The 20,936-nt window shown below is 44.8% G+C and overlaps 1 protein-coding gene across 1 annotated transcript in view; it reads left to right on the top strand.

The window, feature by feature from the left end:
* Positions 1-26: 26 nt before the first annotated feature.
* The window catches only part of neu1 (neuraminidase 1), a 56,505-nt gene continuing 35,595 nt past the window's right edge, over positions 27-20,936 (top strand). The window contains exon 1 of the mRNA XM_072259337.1: positions 27-257. Coding sequence (XP_072115438.1) covers positions 147-257 — 111 coding nt within the window. The 5' untranslated portion in view covers positions 27-146. The remainder of the gene's footprint in view (positions 258-20,936) is intronic.

The following is a 20,936-nucleotide window of genomic DNA, read 5'->3' on the forward strand; positions in this document are numbered from 1 at the left end:
TCTGCCGTCCCGTCCCGCCCACGAGAGGCGGTCACCGCACGTAATAATGAGTTAAGACAGCGACGCCGCGGTGTCGCAGAACCACTGACAGAATCGGGCTGGTGAAACCCGTCCGCCCGTTGACCGGCCTTTCACCGCCGTGGAGTATGGCCCAGGGGCGGCCGGACAGTCACAGCGCATCGGGAGCCGGCCGGGGGCTGCATTTGTTGGCCGCTGCCTGCTTGGTGCTCTTACCCGGCGCGGTGCTGCAGGTTCAGGTGAGGGCCTGGGTGGGTGACAGGGACTGGCTGTGGGAGGGCGAGAGGTGTCGGAGAGCTGGAGGATTATAAGGGTGGGTTCTGGGGTCGAGTTGAGGGGCTGGGACAAACCGCAGGGAGGGAGCATGTGTTCCCTTAATTGGACACGTAAGGGAAAGTGTCAAACGGTTAAGTTCGGTTCAAACGGTGACCGCCAAAAGATTACAGAAGATCCAAAGGAGTACAGAGGGTGGGAGATAAGTGTGAGGTGGTTTAGTTCTGGTACGGGGAGTACGGAGGGGTGGGGAATACAGAGGGCAGGGTGGGGTGGGGGAGAAAAAAGTTAGAAGGAAAAGAAAGGGTTAAAACGCTGATGGCAAGTAAAGGGAGTTTTAAATATGTTTCAGCAAGAATTCAGCAAGTTAAGAGGTGATTGGGAGTAAAAGAAATGATCTGCTTGGAGAGCGAAATGAATATGAATTGTGAGTAATTTGCAGAAGGCTTCAGGAAAGTGGGGTGGTTCTGATACCGTCAGCTTTGTGGTGGGCGACACAAGTTATGGATGCAAGCTCGATTTCAATGTTTAAGAGAAGTTTGGATAGAGTTTTGATAGAGGTGTGCAAAATGATGAGGGCTATCAATAGGTTAAATGCAAGCAGGTTTTGCCCAGTGAGGTGAGACGAGAACGAGAGGAGTGGTTGTGATACAGCAGGTGACATTTGGCCCTGTTGATAGACAGACACACTCTCACAGTTCAGCCACCCTACAACTGTCAGCTGCTTATCATGGAGGCCTGGCCTAATTTAAATCGGGAATTTTGAGGACGTTTTTACAGGAAATGTCAGTAAGATTAAAGGTGTACAGAAAACTTGCAGGGAATTGAAGACCCGAGTTAGAGGGAAAGATTGAATAGGTTATTGAATAGGTTATTCCCTGGAGCGTGGGAGACTGGAGTCGCTGGAATCTGAAGCAACAGACATACTCAACATAGCTTAGCCACCCCACAGTTCAGTGGAACTCAGTGGGTCGGAAGGAACTGTTGACGTTTCAGGTTGAAAGTTGCATCAGGACAGTCCTGAAGTTACAGAGGAATGGCAAGGCTGTACAGTTAAACCTGCAGAGGGTGTTTCCAATAACGTGAGGATCTAGGACCAGAGGAAACAGCCTCACAATAAAGGGATATCCATGTAGGGCAGATGGCAGAAGTTTGTGTCGGGGAATACTTTGCAACCAGTGATCATAATGTCACAGTTACAACTGACTGGAGCCCTGTGACTAGTGGTGTGCCGTGGGGATCAGTGCTGGGTATGTTGTTGTTTGCCATCTCTATCCATGAGCTGGCTGATGATGTTAACTGGATCAGCAAAGCTGTCAATAACACAAAGATTGAGGGTTTAGTGGATAGTGAAGAAGGCTATCATGGCTTAGAGCAGGATCTCCATCAGCTGAAAAATGACAGATGGAATTTTAAGGAGAAGTGCGAGGTATTTCACAATGAACTGTAGGGCCCTGAGATGTGTGGGAGTACAAAGGGATCTCAGAATGCAGGTCCATAATTCACTGAAAGTGGTGTCACAGGTAGATAGAGTCGTAAACAAAGTTTATGAAGGCCTATGTGCCAGAAATCGAAGTTTTTGAGCGCAGGAGATGGGACGTTATGTTGAAGTTGTCTGACACACTGGTAAGGCCTTATTTGGAGCATTGTGTGCAACTTTGGTCACCTGCCTACAGGAAAGATGAAATAAGGTTGAAAGACGTACTTGCTGCCCGTTACAGCCGCTAGCTTTCAGGGCAGCAATGAAGGGCCTCCATCTCTGGCTGTGTTCAGAACTTCCTTCATTGTGTCAGTAGTTTCTTCTCTGTTTTCACTACTGTCAATCACACAAGTCCTGCTTGGAGACTCGGGAATACCGTCACACTCTGATGTAGAAGAGCTTTTCATTGCTGTTTCTGTAACAATTTTGGTTTTCCAGGTAGCCCTGAGCTGAACCCCTGAACCTGGTGGACCGCGGACCAGCTTTAGTCTGGCCTCTACCCTTTGACCTATTTGGCATGTGTGACCCTAACCAAGAGCCAAAGTTTAATGCCCTGACTCCAGCCTGCATAGTTGTCCAGGTCATTGAGGCACGCCAGCTTCCAATCCGTGACAAGGTTGTCGTCCCCTTGGAGGAAGGTTGAAAGAGTAAAGAGAAAGATGCTTTTTTTTTCAAGGATGTTGCCAGTGCTGGAGGACTTGAGTTACAAGAAAGATTGAATAGGTTAGGACTTAATCCCTTGGAACATAAAAGTTCCTATATTCTGAAGCAGTGCCCTCTGGTCCTGGACTCCTCCGCTACAGGAAACATACTCTGTACACCCACTCTATCGAGGCCTTTCCATATTCAATAGGTTTCAATGAGATCCACTTCATTCTTCTAAACTTCAGTGAGTACAGGCCCAGGGCCGTGAAATGTACCTCATATGGTAACCTTTCCAGTCCCAGAATTTTTTCTCATGGACCTCATTTGGAGCCTTTCTGATGCCAGCTCATCTTTTATCACTTAAGGGGCCCAAAACTCCTAGTGAGGCCTCACCAGTGCTTTTTATAAAGCATCAACATTACATCCTTGCTTTTATATTTTAGGCCTTTAAAAATGAATGCTAGCATTGTATTTTCCTTCTTTACCACCGTCTCAACCTACAAGTTAATCTTTTGGGAATTCTGCACAAGGACTCCCAAGTCCTTTTGCACCTGATTTTGAATTTTCTCCCCATTTAGGAAAGAGTCTGTGGCTTTATTCCTTCTTGCAAAGTGCTTAACCATGCACTTCTCCAATCTGTATTCCAGCTGCCACTTCTTTGCCTATTCTCCCAATCTTTCTTGGGCCCTTCTCCGGACTCCCTGCTTCTTCAATGTTACCTGCACCTCCTTTGCTAGTATTTTTCTGGCCTAATTTTCCAGCGGACCTATATCCATTCTCATTTGTTTTATTTTTTAGATACTTGAAGTTTTTCCATCCACTTTGATCTTTTTTTACGAGCTTGCTTTCATATTTCCTCTTTTCCCTTCTGATTCTTTTAGTTGCTTTCTGTAGGTTTTTTAAAAGTTTCCCAATCCTGTGTCTTCCTGCTAATTTTTGCATTGTTCTATGCCCTCCCTTTTGCTTTTACATTAGCTTTGACTTCCTTTATCATCCACGGTTGTACTATTTTGCCATTTGAGTATTTCTTTGTTTTTGGGATACATCTAACCTGCACCTTCCTCATTTTTCACAGAAACTCAGACCATTGCTGCTCTGCTGTCATCCATGCCAACATCTCCTTCGAATTTACTATGGCCAGCTCCTCTCTCATACCACTATAATTTTATTTACTCCACTGGAATACTGCTACGTCTGACCTTACTTTCTCCCTATCAAATTTCAGTTTGAACTCAATCATGTTTTCATTGTCTCCTAAGGGCTCTTTCCCCTTCAGCTCCCTAATCTCCTCCAGTTTATTACATAACACCCAATCCAGTACAGCTGATCCCTGAGTAATACAACAACAAACTGCACTTAAAAAGCCATCTCATAGGCATTCAACTAACTCACTCTCTTGTGATCTATTTCCAACCTGATTTTGCCAATGGATCTGCATGTTAAAATCTCCCATGACTATCATAACATTGTCCTTTTGACACGTCTTTTTGATGTGCTGTTGTAATCTGTGGTTCACATCCCACCTACTGTTGGGAGGCCTGTATGTAACTGCCATCAGGGTCCTTTTACCCTTGCAGTTGTTTCACTCAACCCTAGGACTATGCACTAGGGAAATTCCAGACAGTCTCCAGAGTAGGTTACATGGTCAGCACAGCATTGTGGGCCAGAGGGCCTGCAATGTGCTGTAAATTTCTATGTTCTAATATCTTCTGATCCTATGTCATATGTTTCTACTGATTTGATGCCATTCTTCACCAGCAGAGGCATGCTACCCTCTCTGCCTACCTTCCTATCCTTCCAATGCAACATGTAACCTTGGAGATTTAGCTCCCAACTAAACTATCCTTCAGTCATGATTCAGTGATGGCCACAACATGAAACCATGATACCTGACAATCTGTAACAGTGCAACAAGATCATCCAGCTGATTTCTTATCCTCTGTGCATTGAGATATAACACTTTGAGTACTGTATTTGCTACCCTTTTTGATTCTGCATTCTCAATGCACTGGTACTCACCCTGCTGGCTGCAATTATGTCCTATCATCTGCCTGCCCTTGCTAACAGTCTGACTGCATGCTATCTTTGCATTTTTAACATCCGTCCTATCTTGAGTCCCTTCAGTCCAGTTCCCACCCCGGTACCAAATTAGTTTAAACCGTCCCGAACAGCTCTATCAAAGCTGCCTGCGAGAATATTGGTCCCCCTCGGGTTCAGGTGCAACCCATCCCTTTTGAACAGGTCATACCTCCCCCAGAAGGGATCCCAGTGACCCAAGAACCTGAAGCCCTGCCCCCTGCACCAGCTTCTCAGCCACACATTCATCTGCCAAGTCGACCTGTTTCTGCTATCACTGGTGCGTGGCATAGGTAGCAATCGCAAAAGTACTGCCCTGGAGGTCCTGCATCTCAGCTCTCTACCTTCAGGACCTCATTGCTTTACCTTCCCGGATAAAATCTACCCTGGGCTGTGAAGGGATGGTAAATTTCTGGGCTTGGCTAAAATATACCATGCGTTGTGAAGGGATGGTAAATTTCTGGGCCTGGATAAACTCTACCCTGCATTTTGAAGGGATGGTAAATTTCTGGGCCTGGATAAGATCTGCCCTGGGTTGTGAAGGGATGGTAAATTTCTGGGCCTGGATGAAATCTACCCTGGACTGTGAAGGGATGGTAAATTTCTGGGTCTGGACCATACATTACCTGCTTTCATGGCTTCACGTGACCCTGATCAGGGGGCTAAGCAGGTGCTGCACCTTGGCCTAGGGTGACCTGCAGGCTGGCGGAAGGAAGGAGCACCTTACACCTCCTTTGGTAGAGACCTGTCTCCACTCTGCCATCCTTCCCATATGGCAGACGGAATGTGATAGAAATGAGAAATATTTTTAAACTGATGAGCGAGTGAATGATGTCAAAGTTCAAAGTCTGAGACCATGTGCTACCTTAAGATTCATTTTCCTGCAGGCATTTACAGGAAAAAAGAAATACAGCAAAATTTATGAAAAACTATAAATAGAGACTGATGAACAACCAACACTGAGAAGAGAAATCATGCTGTTTAAAAATAAATAAATAATACTGAGTTGTAGAGTGCATAGGTTGTGGAGTCAGTTCAGTGTTGAGGTGAGTGAAGTTATCAACACTCATTCAGGAGCTTGATGGGTGTAGGGTGATAATTGTTGATGAACCTGGTGGTGAGGGGCCGAAGGATTTTATACGTCTAGCAAGAAGAGAGCATGGCCTGGATGGTGGGAGGAAGGGGGGGGGGGGGGTCATTGATGCTGCTTTCTTGCGGCAGTGCTCCTGGTAGATATGCTCAGTGGTGGTGGGGGGAGCTGTTCCTGTGATGGTCTGGGCTGTGTCCTCCACTTTCTGTAGACTTGTCTGTTCCTAGGCATTGGTGTTTCCAGACCAGGCCGCGATACAACCACATCGGTGTTCTGCAGGACCAGGGTATGTCTGTGCACCAGCTTCTCAGCATTGAGAAGGCAAGTGATTTGGTGGCCTACATCGTAAATGGTTTATTATTGTCTCTGAGGCAAAGTGAAAGCCTTTGTTTTGTATACCATCTGTACAGATAATGTCATCACATCGGTGCGTCGCTGTTACAAGGGAGAAGCGGTTAACAATGCAGAATAAAGTGTAGTGCAGGCAAACAATAAGGTGGAAGGCCATAGCAAGATAGATGGTGAGGTTAAGACTAGATCTTATCATGCTAGCCTCCGAGAGGACCACAGCTTTGTCGTGGTTTGGAGGCCGGTGTGCCTCAGTGACCCGGAGAGCTGAGTTGGCTGGATTCAGGGCTTTGTGCTTTGGCTCTTGGAAGGGTTACCCATGTCAAACAGGTCAAAGGGTAGATGCCAGACTAAGAGGGATCCACCAGCCTTCCAAGTTTGGCGGCAGGGGGTGGTTCGGCTAATAACCCTGACTGTCAAACAGAAGTTATGAAAACAGCAATGAAGAATCCTACTTTGTGTGTGATGGTATTCCTGAGTCTCCACCCGGGACTTGCAGGGCTGACTGCAGTGAAAACCAGGAGGAAGCTGCTGGCATGGTGAAGGAAGCCCTGGGCACAGCTGGAGATGGAGGACCTTCATTGCTGCCCTAAAACTCCAGCAGCGTAACAGGTAGTAAGTTAGTTATCGTTCTCGGGGACTGTTCAGTTATAACAGAGGGATAGAAGCTGTCTTTGGGTCTGGTAGTATGTGCTTTCAGGATTTTGTATCTTCAGAGCAATGGGAGAGGGTGGAGAGCGGATGTCTCAGGTGGTTGGGGTCTTTGATTCTGTTCACTGCAGACAGAGTCCTTGGAGGAAAGGCTATTTTCCGTGATGTGCTGAGCAGCATCCACAAACCTGTCCAGTTTCTTGCTGTCCTGGACAGAGTAGTTTCTGTAGCAAGCTGTAATGTATTGGATAGGGTGCTTTCTCTGGTGTGTTATCTTTTATAACAATGGTGTAAGGGTGAAATGGGACTAGCCAAATTTCACTAGCAGCCTGAGGAAGTAGAAGCACTGATGAGCGTTCTTGCCTGTGGCGTGTGTGGTTAGAAAGGACGGGCTACTGGTGATATTCACTCCTATGAACTCAACGTCTGTAACACGCTGCAAATAGCAGGATGTGCACCATCTCACAACCGCCCCTCCCCACTTCCTACAGTCAATGATTAGCTCTTAAATTTTGCTGACTTTGGGGGAAAGATCCGTGCCACCATATCACTCAGCTCTCTGTCTCCTCCGTGTACTCTTACCACTGTTAATATTGTGTTCTCCTCAAACATTTTCTCTGATGGCTCATTCTATATACGGACTACCCACTCCGCAGCCCTCTCCACTGCTTTCCTATTAAATCATTTCCCTCTCACCTTAAACCTGTACTCTCCAGTTCTTCATTTCTTAATCTTGAGAAAAGAACTGTATTCATTCACCCTGTCTCTATTCTTCATGATTTTATACAGCAATGTACGATCTCCTATACTCCAAACTATAAAGTCCTAACCTATACAACCTCCTCAGTAATCCGGTCCCTCTAGCTCTGTCTGAGGGGCATTGTCCAGGCCATGCTCTCTTCTCACTGCTGCCATCAGGAAAAAGGTACAGGACCCTCAGGACCCACACCACCAGGTTCAGGAACAGTTATTGCCCCTCAACCAGCAGGCTCTTCAACCAGAGATGATATCTTTACTCGCCCCATCATTGAACTGTTCCCACAAGCTATAAACTCACTTTCAAGGTCTCTTCATCCCATGTTCTCAATATTTGTTGTTTGTGTTTGTATTTGCGCAGTCTGTTGACTTTTGCACGTGGGTTATTTGTCTGTCCTGTTGGGTGCTGTCTTTCATTGATTCCATGATGGTTATTGGATTTAGTGAGTACACCCGCAAGAAAACAAATCCCAGGGTTGTACATGGTGATGTATACGTACTTTGATAAAAAAGTTTACTTTGAACTTCGATGGGTTATTGGAGCAAATAAAGTAGGGTTAGTAGGAATGAATGTTTAGTTCAGTTTAAAATCACTGTCTTATGACCTGAAGTTTATCCAACAGTACATTGCAATATGTAATGAAAACTGTAAATTATAGTGAGAAGAATATGTAAAAACATTTTAAAAATTAAATGAGTAGTGCAAAAAGAAAAGAAGAGTAGTGAGTTTATGTTGATGGGTTCATTGACCATTCACAATTCTGATGGCAGAGGGGAAGAAGCTGTTCCTGAATCACTGAGTTTGTGTGTTCAGGCTCCTGTACCTCCATGCTGACGGCAGCAATGAGAAGAAGGCATGTCCTGGGTGATGGAGGTCTTTAATGAAGGATGCCACCTTTCTGAAGCATTGCTCCGAGAGGATATCCTGGATGCTACGGAGGCTGGTGACCATGATGGGGCTGATTGAGTTTACAACTTCCAGCAGCTTATTTTGATCCTGTGCCGTGCATACCCCAACACCCCGCCATATTTTTGGGGCCAGAGTATATCCTTGGAGATGCTGACCTCCAGGAACTTGAAATTGCTCACCCTTTCCATTTCTGATCTCTCGATGAGGACTGTGTTCCCTCGTCTGACTCTTTCTGAAGTCCACAATCAATTCTGTGGTCTCACTGATGTGGAGTGTAAGGTTGTTGCTGTGACACCACTCTACCAGCTGATCTGTCTCTCTCCAATATGTCTCCTCACCACCATCTGATGTTCTGCTGACAATAGTTGTATCGTCAGCAAATTTATAGATGGGATTTGAGCTGTGCCTAGCCCCACACACATGGGTGCAGAGAGAGTCAGATGGTTGTGGGATGAGATCTCCTCTCGTATTCTGAACAACATGGCTGTTGGTTAGAGAGTAGTGACCAGATAATTCTGAAGCATCTGCATATCTTGGTGACCAAAGAACTCGTGATAAAAGCAGGCGCACATCATGTGCTACAGAAAGAGAAACCAGTGTTTCTGTAAATGCTGCAAATCCAGAGCAACACACACAAAATGCGGGAGGAACTGGGTTAGAGTTTTATTGTCAGTGCTGAGGATGAGATTGCAATGCTGCTCCATTCCAAGCAAAACAGCACACTGGCAATTCAATGACTAAAACACAATGACGGCAATGACGGCATTTAAATTTTAAAATAATGTCTGAGTTACTTAGTGACATCTAAATTATAACTGAATTAACAACAAAAACTCTTAAAAAATTATATAAAAAAAAACAGGGGCTGCCCCAGACAAGTGTTGCACATGTGTAAAAAAAGGAATGATTGTACATAAAATATAGTATGAATAATTATGCCCATGTGTTGCACTTGGAGGTTGTCCATGGTACCTATGGGCTATGGGTGGGTGGGGTGCATTGTTCAGTTGCACGACAACCCTGGAGAAAATGTGCTTCTCAGTCTGGATGTCTGTGTGCAGATGTTTCTGTATCTCCTGCTGGGCAACAGGAGATTGAATAGGTGATTGCTGTGGTCAGATGAGTCTATCACGAATTTGCAAGCCCGCCATAGACATTGTGAAGTGTAGATGGTTTCCAGATCCAATAGATGTGTACCAATAGTGTACTGTGCAGTCCTGCAGTGCTTTTTGGTTGAACTCAACAGGTCAGGTAGCAAGTCTGGGAAGGGGGAAAAAAGATGACGTTGCAGGAAAGGGTTTTGGCCCAAAGCATAGACTGCTTATTCCCCTCCATCGCTGCTGAGCTCCTCCAACAGAGTGTGATTGTGTTGCTTGTGTTCTGCAGTAAAGGACCATAACTAATGGTGCATGAATACACTAAATGGCCATTTTATTTGCTACCTCCAATAAAGTGGCCACTGAATGTATGTTTGTGGTCTTCAAGGGTCAACATATGCGTTCAGAGATGCTCTTCTGCACATCACTGTTTTTGTAATATGTGGTTATTTGAGTTACTATTGCCTTCCTGTAAACTTAAACCAGTCGGACCTCTCTCATTAATAAAGTGTTTTTGTCCACATGATGGCCACTCTGGACTTTTTACACCATTTTCTCTAAAACAGAGACTGTTGTGCATGAACACCCCTGGAGATCAGCAGTTTCTGAGATGCACAAACACCCCATCTGGCACTGACAAGCACTCCAAGGTCAAAGTCACTTAGATCACATTTCTTCTCTATTCTGATGACTGATCTGAACAGCAACTGAACCTCTTGACCATCACTCCCTTGGCGCTGTACCCAGGACATGCCTTCTTCCCATTGTTACCATCAGGCAGGGGGTATGGAGGCCTGAAGGCACACACTCAATTGTTCAGGAACAGTTTCTTCCCCTCTGCCATACGATTTCTAAATCGATTGAACTCATGAACACTACCTCACCACCTTTTAAATTTCTGTTTTTGTTTTGGGCTACTGATTTTAACTGAACTATTTAAAGGACATATATATGTAATGCCCTGGTTCATATTTTTACTGTTCTGCTGTATGTGTTTCATTCTGGCAGTTCTGTCAGAGCAGCCTGTTCTGTTTTCAGCTTGTTTGGGTTATTGTTGAAGATAAGAGATGAGGAGAAATGTGTGCCATCCATTTAGGATGGTCGAATTGTTGGGAAGGTTTCTCTAGTGAGGAACGCTAAGGTTGTGCTTGGGTTTTTTGTTTGGCGGGAGCTGGAGAGAGAAGGCACTGAGGAGAACCGGTCGTAGCGTACGATCTGCTGGGAGACCCGTTGGTTCGAGATGGATTGCGAGCGACGGTCAGAAGGTGTTGTGTGCATTCACGCTGACTGAGGGCCCAGTGTGATAGTGACAGAGAAGTTCAAGATGAACTCCAGCTTCAGCACATTTGATAGTTTAATTAAAATGGGCCCTTTTTTGTTATTCTTCACCAAACCTTTAGTTAAGATTCATAAATATAATTCCTTGAACCATATGCATAGAAAACCTACATCACAATACAGGCCCTTTGGCCCACAAAGTTGAGCCGAACATGTCCCTACCTTAGAAATTACTAGGGTTACCCATAGCCCTCTATTTTTCTAAGCTCCATGTACCTATCCAAAAGTCTTTTAAAAGACCCTATCGTATCCGCCTCCACCACCGTTACCGGCAGCCCATTCCACGCACTTACCACTCTCTCGGTCAAAAACTTACTCCTGACATCTCCTCCATACCTACTCCCCAGCACTTAAAACCTGTGTCGTCTTGTGGCAACCATTTCAGCCCTGACTATCCACACGATCAATGCCTCTCATCATCTTGTACACCTCTGTCAGGTCTCCTCTCATCCTCCGTCGCTCCAAGGAGAAAAGGCTGAGTTCACTCAACCTATTCTCACAAGGCATGCTCCCCAATCCAGGCAACTGTACTGTCTGTTATGTCATGGCACTAATTTATATGTGTGTATGTGTGTAGAGATAGACATACTACAATAGTTTTTCTCTATTTATCATGTATTTTACTGTCCTGCTGTAAAGTTAACAAATCTCATGGCGTGTGTTGGTGGCATTCAACCTGTTTCTGGCCACTCCTGCATGCTTTTACACATTGAGCTGCTGCCACATGAGCAGGGGTACCTAATAACGTGGCTACTGAGTGTAGGTGACTTTGAGGCCGAACTGTGCTGGCGACGGACTTGGCAAGTTTGAGGAGAGATTTAGCAAATGGGGCCCATGTTCTTCGGTTCAGGAGATCTTTTTGAAGTGCATGAGTTTTGGATGGGGCTTAACAGAGTAGAGATGGGGTGGTTGTTTCCTCCGGCCGTGCCCACATCAGGGGCTGGCCAGACAGGACTGGGATGTGAGTGTATGGAACGAGCTGCCAGGGGAGTGTTTGGAGCAGGTAACAATGCCATTGAAAAAGCACTTGGGCAGTAGGTGGAGGGGCAGGAATTGAGGGATATGGGCCGAATGCAGGAAATTGGGATTAGCTGGGCGAGCACCAGGGTCGTGCACGCCAGGGTTAGACTGAAGAATTTGTGTCCAAAGTTTAACAGTTTGAAGTAATTTACTATCATGTTACCATATGCCACCGTCATATTCATTTGCTTGTGGGCATTTACAGAAAAATACAGAAATACAACAGAATCATTCATCCACGGTGTTTTGCTCTGTGAGATATTTGCTCACCCAGGTTTTATAATACTTGATGCAAGAGGCTTGTGGAGACTCTGTCATTAATACACGTTGAGAATCACAGGAAAATGTTACCGAGGTCATGTGTTATTTGCAATCTCACTAAACGTGGGCCATTGAATAGGCTGGACAAGGGGAGTCTTAATTGCAAGGCTGTTGGTCATGAGGTTTAGTGCTGAGTCCATTGCTTTTAATGGTGCATCCATCCATCCATGCATGATGATGAAATTTTAGACCTGACAAAGGAGTTTGCAATCTGTACCGAAGCTGGTCATACAGTTTTCTTCCTGATAACTGTGAGGGTATGTCAGTGGTCTGTTGAGCTGGGCAGAAATCTGACAAATGGGATTCACTCCAGAGAGGTATGAGGTTATGTTTATTACAAAAACATGATAATTTGTAGATAACAGAGGAGTACAGAAAAAAAACAATCACAATTTGGACTGAGTGACCCCTAAAACAGCATCACAGCCTGATAAGATTGTCCAGAATGTATCGTTTATTGCCTCCTAGTAAAAGCAAGTAAAGTAATAAAATGTTTGAAGCTTGCAAAACAATAGTGTGACCACAGCTGTCACTGCTTGCTGTGTGATGCATTGGCTTGTTGGATTAGGCTGTAGAATTGTTATTTTTCTTTGCAGTTTAACTTTCCTATATTAGTATTTTTATATAATTGTCTGTAAGCAAGAGATTCAGTGACCACTTTATTAGATACATCTGTACACCTGCTCGTTAATGCAAATATCTTATTGACCAATCATGTGGTCGCAACTCGATGCGTAAAAGCATGCGGACATGGTCACGAGGTTCGGTTGTTATTCAGACCAAACATCAGACTGGGGATGATCCCAGTGACTTTGCTGACTCAGTGAATGTGAAATGATTGTTGGTGCTAGTAGGGGTGTTTGAGCACAACAGTCTCTACAGTTCAAAATCCAATTTAATACCACTACCACATGTCATGAAATTTGTTTCTTGCTGGCAGCAATTCAAAACAATACGTAATAGAAAAGAACTGCATTACAGTAAGTATACAAGGGGTGATTGATAAGTTCATGGCCTAGGGTAGAAGGAGTCAATTTTAGAAAACCTAGCATATTTATTTATTTTTCAACATAGTCCCCTCCTAAATGCACACACTTAGTCCAGCGGTCGTGGAGCATACGGATCCCTTCTTTGTAGAAGTGGTCCACAGCAGGGGTGATTGATGAGTTTGTGGCCTAAGGTAGAAAGAGATGAGTTATTAACTTCCATCTTTCTGCATTATCACTGAAAGAGTTGAACTGCACGTGCAGGTAACGAGAGCATCTTGGACCTCCAGGTGGTCCACAGTAGGGGTGATTACTAAGTTAGTGGCCTTAGAAAGAAGGAGATGAGTTATGCAGCTCTCCTTACATGCACGTGCGTCAACCCTTTGAGTGAAAATGCAGTAAGTTTGAAGTTAATAACCGCTCTTTCTATCTTGGGCCACGAACTTATCGATCACCGCTCGTATATTGAATAGTTAACTGAGTAGTGCAAAAATTGAAATTTAAAAAGTAGTGAGGTGGTGTTCATGGGTTCAATGTCCATTCAGAAATCGGATGGCCTGACGGTAGCAATCAGAATCAGGCACGACCTGGGTGGAGGAGGTCCTTAATGATGAATGCCGTCTTTTTGAGGCATCGCTCATTGAAGTTGTCCTGGACACCACAGAGGTTAGTGCCCGTGATGGAGCTGACCAAGTTTGCCACTCTCTGCAGCTTACATTGATCCTGTGTGTTAGCCCCCCTCCCCCATACCAGATGGTGATGTAACCAGTTAACATGTTCTCCACGGTACAGTTGTAGGAATTTGTGAGAGAGTTTACAGAGGATGGTGTGAAAAACAGAAAGCATGCAGTGAATAGCAGCTCTGTGGGTGAAATTGCCTCGTTAATGGGAGCGTCAGGAGAATGCCGGCAGTGCTTCAAGCTGACAGGAAGGCAATTCAAATACCCACACGTTACAGCAGTGCTGTACAGAGATTGTCTCTGAGCATGTCGCACCATGAAGTGGATTGGCTACAGCAGTCAGTGTGACACCAGGTTCCACTCCTGTACCTAATAAAGTGGCAACTGAGTGGATATGTGTAATTCTTCAAGGTATTGTGCACTAATTGTAGTATAATTGTTTTTCACTACTTTTCCAGAAGCTTCTTAGTATTTCTGCAGCTGGTGTCACCCACTTTAATCTAGCTACTTAGTTGGTTAATTTTTATCATAGATTGTTATCTCTTTGGTCAGAGTTTTTTTTTTGCATAACACAGCCTGGCACTCAACCTCAGTAAGATGAAGGAGCTGATTGTGGACTTGAGGAAGGTTAAGACAAGGGAATCCGAACCATTCCTCATAGAGGGATCAGAAATGAAGAGAGTGAGCAATTTCAAGATCCTGGGTGTTAAGGTCTCTGAGGATCTAACCTGATTCCAACGTATCGATGTAGTTAGAAAGGAGGCAAGACAGCGGCTATATTTCATTAGGAGGTTGAAGAGGTTTGGTTTGACAACAAAAACACTCAAACTTCTACAGATGTACTGTGGAGAGCATTCTGACAGACTGCATCACTGTCTGGTATGGGGGGTGGGGAACAACTGCACAGGATGAAAGAAGCTACAGAAAGTTGGACGGGGCAGAGTTTAAGTGTGTCCAGGACGGATTCCTGTCACGGTATGTTGCCAGGCTAACTAGGGGGAATGCCATACTAGATCTAGTATTAGGTAACGAACCAGGTCAGGTCACAGGTCTCTCAGTGGGTGAGCATCTGGGGGACAGTGACCACCTCTCCCTGGCCTTCAGCATTATCATGGAAAAGGATAGAATCAGAGGGGACAGGAACATTTTTAATTGGGGAAGGGCAAATTCTGAGGCTATCAGGCTAGAACTTGCAGGTGTGAATTGGGATGATGTTTTTGCCGGAAAATGTACTATGGACATGTGGTCAATGTTTAGAGATCTCTTGCAGGATGTTAGGGATAAATTTGTCCCGGTGAGGAAGATAAAGAATGGTAGGATGAAGGAACCATGGGTGACAAGTGAGGTGGAAAATCTAGTCAGGTGGAAGAAGGCAGCATACATGAGGTTTAGGAAGCAAGGATCAGATGGGTCTATTGAAGAACATAGGGCAGCAAGAAAGGAGCTTAAGAAGGGGCTGAGAAGAGCAAGAAGGGGGCATGAGAAGGCCTTGGCGAGTAGGGTAAAGGAAAACCCCAAGGCATTCTTCAATTATGTGAAGAAAAAAAGGATGACAGGAGTGAAGGTAGGACCAATTAGAGATAAAGGTGGGAAGATGTGCCTGGTGGCTGTGGAAGTGAGTGAAGTCCTCAATGAATACTTCTCTTCGGTATTCACGAATGAGAGGGAACTTGATGACAGTGAGGACAATATGAGTGAGGTTGATGTTCTGGAGCATGTTGATATTAAGGCAGAGGAGGTGTTGGAGTTGTTAAAATACATTATGATGGATAAGTCCCCGGGGCCTGACGGAAGATTCCCCAAGCTTCTCCATGAGGCGAGGGAAGAGATTTCTGAGCCTCTGGCTAGGATCTTTATGTCCTCGTTGTCCACGGGAATGGTACCGGAGGATTGGAGAGAGGTGAATGTTGTCCCCTTGTTCAAAAAAGGTAGTAGGGATAGTCCGGGTAATTATAGACCAGTGAGCCTTACGTCTGTAGTGGGAAAGCTGTTGGAAAAGATTCTTAGAGATAGGATCTCTGGGCATTTAGAGAATCATGGTCTGATCAGGGACAGTCAGCATGGCTTTGTGAAAGGCAGATTGTGTCTAACAAGCCTGATAGAGTTCTTTGAGGAGGTGACCAGGCATATAGATGAGGGTAGTGCAGTGGATGTGATCTATGGATTTTAGTAAGGCATTTGGCAAGGTTCCACATGGTAGGCTTGTACAGAAAGTCAGAAGGCATGGGTATCAACAGGATCCAGAACATCAAACTCACTCATACTGTCCTCACTGTCATCAAGTTCCCTCTGGTGAATACCGAAGAGAAGTATTTATTGAGGACCTCGCTCACTTCCGCAGCCTCCAGGCACATCTTCCCACCTTTATCTCTAATCGGTCCTACCTTCACTCCTGTCGTCCTTTTGTTCTTCACATAATTGAAGAATGCCTTGGTGTTTTCCTTTACGCTACTCGCCAAGGCCTTCTCATGCCCCCTTCTTGCTCTTCTCAGCCCCTTCCTAAGCTCCATATAACATATAACAATTACAGCATGGAAACAGGCCATCTGAGCCCTTCTAGTCCGTGCCGAACTCTTACTCTCACCTAGTCCCACCGACCCACACTCAGACCATAACCCTCTGTTCCTTTCCTGTCCATATAGTTGTCTAGTTTAATTTTAAACGACAACATTGAACCTGCCTCAACCACTTCTGCTGGAAGCTCGTTCCACACAGCCACCACTCTCTGAGTAAAGAAGTTCCCCCTCATGTTACCCCTAATCTTTTGCCCTTTAACTCTCAACTTATGTCCTCTTGTTTGAATCTCCCCCACTCTCAATGGAAAAAGCCTATCCACGTCAAATCTATCTATCCCTCTCATAATTTTATATACCTCTATCAAATCTCCCCTCATTCTCCTACGCTCCAGGGAATAAAGTCCTAACCTATTCAACCTTTCTCTGTAACTGAGTTTCTCAAGTCCCGGCAACATCCTTGTAAACCTTCTCTGCACTCTTTTAACCTTATTAATATCCTTCCTGTAATTTGGTGACCAAAACTGAACACAATACTCCAGATTCGGCCTCACCAATGGCTTCTACAACCTCATCATAACATTCCAGCTCTTATACTCAATACTTTGATTAATAAAGGCCAATGTACCAAAAGCTCTTTTTATGACCCTATCTACCTGTGACACCTTTTTTAGGGAATTTTGTATCTGTATTCCCAGATCCCTCTGTTCTACTCCAATCCTCAGTGCCTTACCATTTACCCTGTAAGTTCTATCTTGGTTTGTCCTTCCAAAGTGCAATACCTCACACTTGTCTGTATTAAACTCCATCTGCCATTTTTCAGCCCATTTTTCCAGCTGGTCCAAATCCCTCTGCAAGCTTTGAAAACCTTCCTCACTGTCCACTGCACCTCCAATCTTTGTATCATCAGCAAATTTGCTGATCCAGTTTACCACATAATCATCCAGATCATTGATATAGATGACAAATAACAATGGACCCAGCACTGATCCCTGTGGCACACCACTAGTCACAGGCCTCCACTCTGAGAAGCAATTCTCTACCACCACTCTTTGGCTTCTTCCATTGAGCCAATGTCTAATCCAATTTACCACCTCTCCATATATACCTAGCGACTGAATGTTCCTAACTAACCTCCCATGCGGGACCTTGTCAAAGGCCTTACTGAAGTCCATGTAGACAACGTGCACTGCCTTCCCTTCATCCACTTTCGTGGTAACCTCCTCGAAAAACTCCAATAGATCGGTCAGACATGACCTACCACGCACAAAGCCATGTTGACTCTCCCTAGTAAGTCCCTGTCTATCCAAATGCTTGTAGATTCTGCCTCTTAGTACTACCTCCAATAACTTACCCACTACCGACGTCAAACTTACCGGCCTATAATTTCCCGGATTACTTTTTGATCTTTTTTAAACAACGGAACAACATGAGCCATTCTCCAATCCTCCGGCTCCTCACCCGTAGACACCAACATTTTAAACATATCTGCCAAGGCCCCTGCAATTTCAACACTAGTCTCCTTCAAGGTCCGAGGGAATACCCTGTCAGGTCCTGGGGAGTTATCCAATTTAATTTGCCTCAAGATAGCAAGCACCTCCTCCGTTTCAATCTGTACAGTTTCCATGATCTCACTGCTTGTTTCCCTTAATTCCATAGATGTCATGCCAGTTTCCTTAGTAAATACAGATGCAAAAAAAACATTTAAGATCTCCCCCATTTCTTTTGGTTTCGCACATAGCCGACCACTCTGATCTTCAAGAGGACCAGTTTTATTCCTTACAATCCTTTTACTCTTAATATACCTGTAAAAGCTCTTTGGATTATCCTTCACTTTGACTGCCAAGGCAACCTCATGCCTTCTTTTAGCCCTCCTGATTTCTTTCTTAAGTCTTTTCTTGCACTTCTTATACTCCTCAAGCACCTTATTTACTCCCTGTTTCCTATACATGTCATACAACTCCCCCTTCTTCTTTATCAGAGTTGCAATATCCCTTGAGATCCAAGGTTCCTTATTCCTATTCACTTTGCCTTTAATCCTGACAGGAACATACAAGCTCTGCACTCTCAAAATTTCTCCTTTGAAGGCTTCCCACTTACCGATCACATCCTTGCCAGAGAACAACCTGTCCTAATCCACGCTTTTTAGATCCTTTCTCATTTCTTCAAATTTGGCCTTCTTCCAGTTCAGAACCTCAACCTTAGGATCAGATCTATCCTTGTCCATGAGCAAGTTGAAACTAATGGTGTTATGATCACTGGAACCAAAGTGCTCCCGTACACACACTTTCGTCACTTGTCCTAACTCGTTTCCTAATAGGAGATCTAATATTGCATCCCCTCTAGTTGATACCTCAATATATTGATTTAGAAAACTTTCCTGATTACATTTTACAAACTCTAACCCATCTAGACCCCTAACAGTATGGGAGTCCCAATCAATGTATGGAAAATTAAAATCCCCTACCACCACAACTTTGTTTCCTGCAGTTGCCTGCTATCTCTCTGCAGATTTGCTCTTCCAAGTCTTGCTGACTATTGGGTGGTCTATAATACAACCCCACTAATGTGGCCATACCTTTCCTGTTTCTCAGCTCCACCCATAAGGACTCAGTAGACAAGCCCTCTAATCTGTCCTGCCTGAGCACTGCTGTAATATTTTCCCTAACAAGTAATGCTACTCCCCCACCTTTCATTCCTCTGCCTCGATCACATCTGAAACATCGGAACCCTGGAATATTAAGCTGCCAGTCTTGCCCCTCCTGTAGCCAAGTTTCACTAATTGCTATAACGTCATAATTCCACGTGTCAATCCACGCCCTCAACTCGCAATACTCCTAGCATTGAAATATATACACCTCAGAAGAATTTTACCACCACTCACAACCTTTCTATTTGCAGCTTTGCTTGAACTTTTAACATCATTTATTTTCACCCCAGCCCCACTGTCAGCTCTGGCACTCTGGTTCCTATCCCCCTGCAAATCTAGTTTAAAGCCTCCCCAATAGCACTAACAAACCTCCCTGAAAAGATATTGGTCCCCTTGTAGTTCAAGTGTAACCCGTCTCTCTTGTACAGGTCCCACCTGTCCCAGAAGAGGTCCCAATGATCTTGAAATCTGAAACCCTGCCCCTACACCAGTTCCTCAGCCACTTGTTCCTCCTCCAGAGCATCCTATTCCTACCCTCACTGGCACCTAGCACAGGTAGCAATCCTGAGATTACCACCCTCGAGGTCCTGCTTTTCAACTTCCTACCAAGCTCTCTATACTCACTCTCCAGGACCTCTTCACTCTTCCTTGCTATGTCATTGGTACCGATGTGCAGCACGACATCTGGCTGGTCACCCTCCCACTTCAGAATGTCATGCAAGTGATCAGAGACATCCTTGACCCCGGCACCTGGGAGGCAACAAACCATCCTGGATTCTCTGTCACGGCTACAGAACCTCCTATCTGCACCTCTAACTATCGAGTCCCCTATCACTAGCGCTCTCTTGCTGGAGGTCAAGATGCATCTATGGAGGTTGCTCCTGAACCGTCATAGAAAAGTACAACACAGAAACAGGCCCTTTGGCCCATATAGTCCATGCAGAACCACTTAAACTACCTACTTCCATCTACCTGGACTTGGTCCAGAGCCCTCCATTCCACTACCATCCATGTACAGTACCTATCCAAACTTCTCTTAAACGTTGAAATCGAGCTTGCTTGCAGTACTTGTGCTGGCAGCACGTCCACACTCTCTCAATCCCCTGAGTGAAGAAATTCCCCCTCACGTTCCCATTAGACATTTCAGCTTTCACCCTCAACCCATGACCTCTGGTTGTAGTCCCACCCAGCCTCAGTCGGAAAAGCCTGCATGCATTTACCCCTCATAATTTTGTGTACCTGTATCAAATTTCTTCCTGTAAGATGGTGGCGTGTCTGGGCTCAACAAAAGGTACTACCATTCTACTAAAACTAATGATCACAAGATCTTGCTGTGCATTCAGAACAGTGGCAGAGATTGCGTCAGACTGGAGCAAAAGGTCATAGGTTAAGGGTGAAAGGTGACATTTTTAAGGGGAACAAGTTCACTCAGAGGGTGATGCAAGTGTGGAACGAGCTGCCAGCGGAGGTGGTGGATGCAGGTTTGATTGCAACATTTAAGAGAATTGTTGATAGGTGCATGGATGTGAAGGGAGAGGAGGGCTATGAGACTAGGCAGAATAACGGTCTATCATGGACTAGATGGGCCAAAGGGCCTGTTTTGTGATGTAGTGCTGTCTGACTGGTAGCTGTGTCACTGTGCTTCCCATTTCACACAGCCCGCTTATGATAGACCAGTTGAAACTGAACACAATATAATTTTCAACTACTTGTTGAACGTAGGAATTTGGAGAAACAAGATATTAACTTTTATTGAATATAAGTTTAATTGCATAAAGGTGCTGATGCTTTGCAGTCGTCCAACTAATTTAAAATGATTTGTTGATGATTTTCATTCGTACTCGGTGTCTGAGGCTCTCCCTTAGTGTCGAACAATAATCGGCCAGCATTGCACAAAGAGAAGATGTCTGAATGGGAATGCAGAAAATGAATCTTTGGTGACATGTTGCACTTGATGGTTTTGTATGCTTGAAGCATGTTGTTAACCAGCTGCATGTAGTTTGAAGCTCGGTAGTTGCCAAGAAGATTTTCAACAACATCCTTGAATGTCTTCTATGTGATTATACCAGACCCCACTAGAACTA

The sequence above is a fragment of the Mobula birostris genome, chromosome 5, assembly GCF_030028105.1.
Source record: "Mobula birostris isolate sMobBir1 chromosome 5, sMobBir1.hap1, whole genome shotgun sequence".
In the NCBI taxonomy this organism is placed as follows: domain Eukaryota; kingdom Metazoa; phylum Chordata; class Chondrichthyes; order Myliobatiformes; family Myliobatidae; genus Mobula; species Mobula birostris.